This window comes from Pipistrellus kuhlii, unplaced genomic scaffold, assembly GCF_014108245.1.
Source record: "Pipistrellus kuhlii isolate mPipKuh1 unplaced genomic scaffold, mPipKuh1.p scaffold_m20_p_11, whole genome shotgun sequence".
In the NCBI taxonomy this organism is placed as follows: domain Eukaryota; kingdom Metazoa; phylum Chordata; class Mammalia; order Chiroptera; family Vespertilionidae; genus Pipistrellus; species Pipistrellus kuhlii.
In genome coordinates, this window is record NW_023425416.1 from 52,344,316 (window position 1) to 52,352,603 (window position 8,288).

The following is an 8,288-nucleotide window of genomic DNA, read 5'->3' on the forward strand; positions in this document are numbered from 1 at the left end:
GGGGGGACGGGGCAGGGGTTCCCGCTCCCTCCCTCCAGCGTGTCCTACAGGGTCGGTGCAGCTGGGCCCTGACCAGCCCCCGCGGCTGCTTCTGGGGCGGGAGGCCGTGTGGGGGGCAGTCCACTCAGGGCCACCTCCTCCTGTTTCCCTAGGGGGGGCCCGGTGCCGCGGGGATCCCTGGAGACCCGGTAAGGCGCGTCCCCCCTCTCCCTCCCCTCCCCTTCCCATTACCCCCCTCACGTGGCGACCTTTGACCCTACGACGCCCCAGGACTCCATGGTGTCATCGAGTTGCCCGCGGCCCCCACCATCACAGTGACCCCTGACCCCCGGAATGTCCTGCCCCCAAGGCTGCCTCCCCCCACGCTGTTCTGTCCGGACAAGCCCCCTGACCCTCCCTGACCCGGCCTCTGTTGCCCTCTCCCCAGGGGTCCCCAGGAAGGGACGGAGCCCCCGGCCTCCGTGGAGAGAAAGGAGAGATGGGCTTTGCGGGTCCCCGCGGCCTCAAGGTGGGAAGGGACCGGGCGCTTTCCTGGCCGGGAGGCCTGATGCTGGAGGGCGCGGTGTCGGGGTCAGAGGTTGCGGTGTCCGGGTTGGCCGTGGGGATGGCGGTCAGGGCTCGCTGGGCGAGGCCGGTTGGGAAGTGGCTTCGGGGCTCGGGGGCGGGGGGGGCAGCCGGGGTCCCCCACACCTGCCAGGGCCCCCCACACCGGCTCTCCCCGCAGGGCGAGCGCGGGCTGAAGGGCGCCTGTGGCCTGGACGGCGAGAAGGGCGACAAGGTGAGGTGAGCGGGCGGGGCGGCCGCCGGGCGAGGGCCCCGCTGACCCCCCTGTCCCGCAGGGCGAGGCGGGGCCCCCGGGCCGACACGGGCCGGCCGGACACAAGGGCGACCCGGGGGAGCCGGGGGAGCCGGGCCAGGCGGGGGCCCCTGGCAAGGAGGGCCTGGTCGGCCCCAAGGTACGGCCTCTCCCTCGCGGGCCGGGTGTCGGAGGGGCAGGGAGCCGGCGGGTCGGGGTGTCGGGCTGTCGGGGTGTCGGAGGGGCAGGGAGCCGGCGGGTCGGGGTGTCGGAGGGGCAGGGAGCCGGCGGGTCGGGGTGTCGGGGGGTCGGGGGGTCGGGGTGTCGGGCTGTTGGGGTGTCGGAGGGGCAGGGAGCCGGCGGGTCGGGGTGTCGGGGTGTTGGGCTGTCGGGCTGTCGGGGTGTCGGGAGCAGGAGCTGTGGGGCTGGGACACTGGCTGTCTTGGGGTTTCGGGTGGGGGTGGGAGGGCTGAGGTGGGGGGGGCGGGGTCAGAGGGTCAGAGTGCAGGTTACCGTGGGGGCAGTCCTGGGGGCACATGGCTGCGGGCTCCAGGCTCAGAGGGTCCCCGGTGCTTGGGCTCCGGGAGGTGTGGCCACGGGGAGGCCAAGACAGAGGGTCCCTCACACTTCCTTCCGTTGCCAGGGCGACCGGGGCTTTGACGGGCAGACGGGGCCCATGGGTGACCAGGGCGAGAAAGGGGAGCGGGTAAGTGGAGGCCAAGGTGGGGTGAACCGGGGCTGGGGGGCTGGTGCTCTCCTCGGGGGCTCTGAGCACTGACGCTGACCTGTTTCTACCCAGGGCCCCCCAGGAATTGGGGGCCTCCCAGGGCCCCGGGGCAGTGATGGTGCCCGTGGTCCCCCCGGGCCTCCCGGCAGTGTGGGGCCCAAAGGCTCGGAAGGACTCCAAGGCCAGAAGGTGAGGGGCCCCGACTCTCCCAGCCTCACGGACCTGGGATCCTAACCTCTGACCCTATGAACCCCACATGCCCTACTTCCCACCCCAAATCTCTGACCCTGCTCCCTCGGCCTTTGTGTCCCACAGGGTGAGCGAGGGCCCCGTGGAGAGGGCGTGGTGGGGGCCCCCGGCGCCCCTGGGGCCCCCGGAGAGAGAGGGGAACAGGTGAGTGGGGATTCCTGGGCTTGGGGTCAGGGTGGGTGACCTCCGGCGTCCCTGAGCTCAGGCCACAGCCTGGTCCCCCGTTGCACGTAGGGGCGGCCTGGACCTGCCGGCCCCCGAGGCGAGAAGGGACAAGCTGCGCTGACCGTGAGTGTGCCGGGTGGGCTGGGCCTGCCCGGACAACACCCTGCCCCTCACCGGGCCTGACTGTCCCTCGCGCTCCTGCCCTGTGCCCTTTGTTCGTCCCTGACCCTCGTGGCCGCGCCCAGGAGGACGACATCCGGGGCTTCGTGCGCCAGGAGCTGGGCCAGCACTGCGGTGAGTGGGCGCCCCACACTCCCCCGCCCGGCGGTGCCGGCGTCAGCGGGTGGGCTGGAGGGACGCGGGACTTCCCCGGGGGCCCAGGAGGAGCAGACGATGGGCTGTGGTCTCTGAGGCCCGTGTGGCGTGTGGAGGCAGTGGGCGGGCAGGGGCGGGGGGGGGGGCACCGAGCGGGTCCCTGGGCCTGACATGGGGCGGGGGAGGGGCTCTGGCCCCGAAGGCATCTGCCCCCCCCCCCGCCCCTCTGTCTCACGTTGGTCCCTGTGTCCTCTCCTGCCCTTTGCTCACTCTGTTCCCAACTTCTCTCCATCCCTCCTCGTCCTCCTCGGCCTCTGTGCTCCGTCCCCCTGTGCTCTTCGTCCTCCCTCCGTCCTCCCTCCGTCCTCCCTGTGCTCTCCGTCCTCCTCTCCATCCTCGCTGTGTGCCCCCCTCGGTGCCGCTTCCCTGCTCCCTCTCATTGTGTCATCGTCGTCCCGTCCCCCCCAGCCTGCCAGGGCCAGTTCCTCGCGTCTGGATCCCGTGAGTAGTTTCCTGGTATTTTCTGCCCCAGAACTTCCCTCCCCCAGGCCTCTTGCCCATCACCTGGCCCTCAGCAGGGGCGGGGCTGGGTGGCCACAGTGGTGACCTGGCCTGTCCCCTCCCCCTGCTCAGGGCCCTGCACCCTCTCCCTGCTCAGGGCCCTGCACCCTCTCCCTGCTCAGGGCCCTGCACCCTCTCCCTGCTCAGGGCCCTGCACCCCCCCCTGCTCAGGGCCCTGTCCCCTCCCCCTGCTCAGGGCCCTGCACTCCCCCCTGCTCAGGGCCCTGTCCCCTCCCCCTGCTCAGGGCCCTGCACCCCCCCCTGCTCAGGGCCCTGTCCCCTCTCCCTGCTCAGGGCCCTGTCCCCTCCCCCTGCTCAGGGCCCTGCACCCTCTTCCTGCTCAGGGCCCTGCACCCTCTCCCTGCTCAGGGCCCTGCACGCCCCCCTGCTCAGGGCCCTGTCCCCTCCCCCTGCTCAGGGCCCTGTCCCCTCTCCCTGCTCAGGGCCCTGCACCCTCTCCCTGCTCAGGGCCCTGCACCCCCCCTGCTCAGGGCCCTGCACCCTCTCCCTGCTCAGGGCCCTGCACCCCCCCCTGCTCAGGGCCCTGCACCCTCTCTTCTCAGGGCCTGTCCCCTCTCCCTGCTCAGGGCCCTGCACCCCCCCCTGCTCAGGGCCCTGCACCCTCTCCCTGCTCAGGGCCCTGCACCCTCTCCCTGCTCAGGGCCCTGCACCCTCTCCCTGCTCAGGGCCCTGCACCCTCTCCCTGCTCAGGGCCCTGCACCCTCTCCCTGCTCAGGGCCCTGCACCCCCCCCTGCTCAGGGCCCTGTCCCCTCCCCCTGCTCAGGGCCCTGCACCCCCCCCTGCTCAGGGCCCTGCACCCTCTCCCTGCTCAGGGCCCTGCACCCTCTCTGCTCAGGGCCCTGCACCCTCTCCCTGCTCAGGGCCTGTCCCCTCTCCCTGCTCAGGGCCCTGCACCCTCTCCCTGCTCAGGGCCCTGCACCCTCTCTGCTCAGGGCCCTGCACCCCCCCCTGCTCAGGGCCCTGCACCCTCTCCCTGCTCAGGGCCCTGCACCCTCTCTCTGCTCAGGGCCCTGCACCCTCTCCCTGCTCAGGGCCCTGCACCCTCTCTCTGCTCAGGGCCCTGCACCCTCTCTGCTCAGGGCCCTGCACCCTCTCTCTGCTCAGGGCCCTGCACCCCCCCCTGCTCAGGGCCCTGCACCCTCTCTCTGCTCAGGGCCCTGCACCCTCTCCCTGCTCAGGGCCCTGCACCCTCTCTCTGCTCAGGGCCCTGCACCCTCTCTCTGCTCAGGGCCCTGCACCCTCTCTGCTCAGGGCCCTGCACCCTCTCTCTGCTCAGGGCCCCTGCCTAGTTACGCGGACGCCAGCGGCCGCCAGCGCCTCCCGGTGCTGCAGGTCTCCCATGCGGAGGAGGAAGGTGAGGGCTGCGCACCGGGGGCGTGGCAGGCGGGGCGCGGGCACAGCAGGGCACACGCGTGCACATGCGCACACACGTGGGAGGTGTGGCTGGGGCTGGCCCGCAGCGCCCCCACAGCACCCCCACCGCCCCCGCAGACCGAGTGCCCCCCGAGGACGATGAGTACGAGGACGAGTACCCCGGGGAGGACGCCCAGGACCCCCTGGCCCCCTGGGACGGCGACGGCGGTGAGAGCGGGGCAGGCGCAGGGTTCGGGGCAGGCTCCCTCTCGGCTGCCCCCGCCCCGCCGCTGACCTGAGCCCTGGACCCCAGACCCCTGCTGGCTGCCGCTGGACGAGGGCTCCTGCTCCGCCTACACGCTGCGCTGGTACCACCGGGCCGCCGCGGGGGGCGCCCGGGCCTGCCACCCCTTCGTCTACGGCGGCTGCGGAGGGAACGCCAACCGCTTCGCCACCCGGGAGGCCTGTGAGCGCCGCTGCCCGCCCCGCGGGGCCCCGAGCCCGGCAGCAGGTACGCCGCGGCCCCCGGGCCGGGCGGGACAGGCCCGCCGTGCGGCTCCCACCAGCCCCCTCCCTTCACCCCATTGGATAAGGACCCCGCTCCGAGGTCAGACCCCCACCCTTCCCCGGCCCCCTCTCCCAGTGCCGCTGGGCCCACGAGGGTGAGGGGGTGGGTGAGGGGGTGGGTGAGGGTGAGGGTGAGGGTGAGGGTAAGGGGGTGGGTGAGGGTGAGGGTGAGGGGGTGGATGAGGGGGTGGGTGAGGGTGAGGATGAGGGGGTGGATGAGGGGGTGGGTGAGGGTGAGGATGAGGATGAGGGGGTGGGTGAGGGTGAGGGTGAGGATGAGGATGAGGGGGTGGGTGAGGGTGAGGATGAGGGGGTGGATGAGGGGGTGGGTGAGGGTGAGGATGAGGATGAGGGGGTGGGTGAGGATGAGGGGGTGGGTGAGGGTGAGGGTGAGGGTGTGGGTGAGGGTGAGGGTGAGGGGGTGGGTGAGGGGGTGGGTGAGGGTGAGGGTGAGGGTGAGGGTGGGGTGTGGGTGAGGGTGAGGGTGAGGATGAGGGTGAGGGGGTGGGTGAGGGTGAGGGTGAGGGTGAGGATGAGGGGGTGGGTGAGGGTGAGGATGAGGATGAGGGGTTGGGTGAGGATGAGGGGGTGGGTGAGGGTGAGGATGAGGATGAGGGGTGGGTGAGGGTGAGGGTGAGGGTGAGGGTGAGGGGGTGGATGAGGGGGTGGGTGAGGATGAGGGGGTGGGTGAGGATGAGGGGGTGGGTGAGGATGAGGGGGTGGGTGAGGGTGAGGGGGTGGGTGAGGGTGAGGGGGTGGGTGAGGGGGAGGGGGTGGGTGAGGGTGAGGGTGAGGATGAGGGGGTGGGTGAGGGTGAGGGGGAGGGTGAGGGTGCGGCTAAAGACAGGACCCCCCCCCCCACCAGGTGCTCTCCAGCACTGAGCCCCAGATGCGGCTGAAGTTCAGCGACCCTGGAGGCGGGGTCTTTCCTGGTGCTAGCGGCTCGTGTGCGGGAGCGTGCACACGTCCGCCCATCCATCCGTCTGTCCGTTCGTTGTCTCGGTGACTGGCCCCGGGGCTGGCCGTGCCCTGTGGACAGGCCCCCATTGTGGCGCCGGCCGATGGCTCAGTGTGGGGTGGCCGTGGGCAGGAGCGGATGTGACTCCGCCGCCCGCCCCTCGCCCCGGGCTGGTGACATGGTGCTGATGGGGCATTAAAGCTGCTGCTGTGAAAGGCCCCTGTGTGACTGGCTGCTGGGGTGGTCAGGGCTGCCCTGCCTGGCGTGGAGCCCCTCTGCAGCCCGGTGACTGTCCTGTGACCCTCAGCCCTCCACGTGTCCCCGAAGGAGCAGCTGGGGGTCTGTCCTCACTGCCCCCGGGAGGGGGTGAGGCACGGCGGGGGCTGCCTGTGCCAGCAGCCGAACCCCAGTCCCGCCCCCCACCCCCCACCCCCAGCTGAGGGCGATAAATGGGCCCCAGGGGCAGAGGGTGAGCCAGCCCTCGGCAGCCCGGTGCCTGGCCTTTCCCGCGGAGGCTGCTGCTCCTGGTAGGACGGGCGGGTGGTCGGAAGGGCGGGCAGGGCCTGGGGTTGAGTGGACCTGGGGGTGGGCGAGTGAAGGTCTCTGGACCTGAGGAGGCTCCGGGTCCCTGGCTGCTGCTCCCCAAGGACCTACTGCGGGGCCCGTGCGCAGACCGCAGGCCGCCTGGCCCTGCCCTCCGGGTCTGTCTCCGCTGCCATGCCTTCCGGGGTCTGCCTGCGCCTGGGTCTCCTCCAGCTGCCTCTGCCGCTCTGCCTCCGCCTCTCCTCCTGTCACCATCCCCTCCTTCCCGCCCCCCGTCTCTCTCTCCCTCCGTATACATGTGTGTGCTGGACACTCGCCATCTCTGGGTTTCTCTCTCTCTTTTTTAAGGTTTTTTTAAAAAATATTTTTATTGATTTCAGAGAGGAAAGGAAAGGTAGAGAGAGAAAGAAATGAAAGGACATCACTGATTGGCCGCCTCTTGCACACCCACAGGGATCGAGCCCACAACCCGGGCGTGTGGCCCAGACCGGGAGTCAAACCGTGACCTCTGGCTCGAAGGTGGACGCTCGGCCCCTGAGCCACGCCGCCCGGACCCCGGGCCGCTTTCTCTGTCTCTTTATCTATCTCTGTCGCTCACTCTCTGCCTCACCCTCTGTCTCTGGCCCCTTCTCTGTGTCTCCCTGCTCTCACTGTGTCTCTCTCTGTGCCTGGCCTGGCCTCAGCCTCTGTCTCAGGGTCTGGGTCCCCCCTCTCTCTGTCTCTGTCCCGCCCACAGCCGCCCACAGCCTCTGCCCTGAGCCTCTTCTCTCCTCACAGCCTGACTGCGATGCCCGGGTGGGTGATGGCGCTGATGGTCCTGGCGCTGGGCGGGGTCCCGCTGGCCTCAGCGACCCCTGTCCCGGCCCCACAGCTCCCGGCGCAGCACTCCCCCCCGGCCACCCCCCGCCCTGCGGCCTCGGAGAGCCCCCCAGCCAGCCCCGCGGGGAGCCAGCCCGGGCCCCGCCCCGGCCCCCGCATCACCCTCTCGCTGGATGTGCCCCTGGGCCTCCAGCAGATCGTCCTGGCCCAGGCCCGGGCCCGAGCCCTGTGGGAGCAGGCGGCCGCCAACGCCCGCATCCTGGCCCAGGTGGGCCGCCGCTGAGCGGGGGAGGGCCGCCGCGGAGCCGGACAGCACGCCTGGGCATGGACATCGGGCTCATCACGTGGGCACCGCCACGTGGGGCCACATCACACCTGCGCGCCTCGGTCCCGTGGGCCCGGACAGCTCGGACACGCCATGGGAGTCACTGCCCGTGCCAGCTTGTTACGTGTGGGTGCCCCATGGTCACGGAGCACCTGGACACCACCCTGTGGTCACCACCACTGCACCCGAGACCGCCCACTGAGACCAGCTCCCCGGCGGCCGGCCCCTTCCTGAGCCCGTTTCCTCGGCCGCCCTCGTCCCCCAAACGGCGGAGCCGCCGCGCTCCGTGCCCCCGTGGTGGGGGAGTGAGGGCTCTGCCCGCAGCAGTGCTCCGTGACCGGCGGGGAGGACGGCCAGTCACCCGTTCCACGGTGTGGGCACCAGGCGGGGACTCGGAGGCTGTCACCGCGGCTCTGCTGCCCGCCCACTCGGGCTGCCCACACCGGCCCTCGGTGTGCCAGGAGGAGGCTTCCCTTATTTCACACTCTTTAAAAAGCATGCTTTTTATTGGTTCAGAGAGAGAGAGAATCAATGATGGGAGAGAACCATCGATGGGCTGCCTCCTGCACACCCCCAATGGGGATGGAGCCCACAACCCGGGCTGTGCCCTGACCGGGAATCAAACCACGACCTCCTGGTTCCTAGGCCGATGCTCAGCCACGGAGCCACACTGGTGGGGCTTATCTCACTCTCCCGTCTCCATTGCCGGCCCGAGAGGCCTGGCCGGGTGCTGTGGGCGGGCGGCTGGGGGCGGGCAGACAGCTCCCGCTGCAGACGGGGCAGAGCGGGCGCATGGACAGCTCTGGCGGAAAGAGGCAGCCCTGGCGGGCGGGCGGGCGTGGGGCCGCCTGGAGTGGGGGCCCTGGTGTTGATCCGGTGCAGGCGGCC

General features: G+C 71.2%; 1 protein-coding gene across 1 annotated transcript; it reads left to right on the forward strand.

Annotated features, from left to right (window-relative positions):
• Positions 1-148: 148 nt before the first annotated feature.
• UCN2 (urocortin 2) lies at positions 149-8,238 on the forward strand. Its single transcript, XM_045579624.1, has 14 exons — positions 149-188; positions 428-508; positions 725-778; positions 840-956; positions 1,440-1,502; positions 1,596-1,712; positions 1,839-1,916; positions 2,007-2,060; positions 2,183-2,231; positions 2,721-2,753; positions 4,112-4,189; positions 4,327-4,416; positions 4,502-4,699; positions 5,621-8,238. Exon 14 carries the CDS (start codon positions 7,044-7,046, stop codon positions 7,356-7,358), a length of 315 nt encoding a protein of 104 aa, XP_045435580.1. The 5' UTR covers positions 149-188; positions 428-508; positions 725-778; positions 840-956; positions 1,440-1,502; positions 1,596-1,712; positions 1,839-1,916; positions 2,007-2,060; positions 2,183-2,231; positions 2,721-2,753; positions 4,112-4,189; positions 4,327-4,416; positions 4,502-4,699; positions 5,621-7,043; the 3' UTR covers positions 7,359-8,238.
• The last annotated feature ends 50 nt before the right edge of the window (positions 8,239-8,288 follow it).

Bases quoted from the DNA above. Each gene is read 5' to 3' on its own strand.
- UCN2 (XM_045579624.1), top strand. From the start codon at position 7,044: ATGCCCGGGTGGGTGATGGCGCTGATGGTCCTGGCGCTGGGCGGGGTC.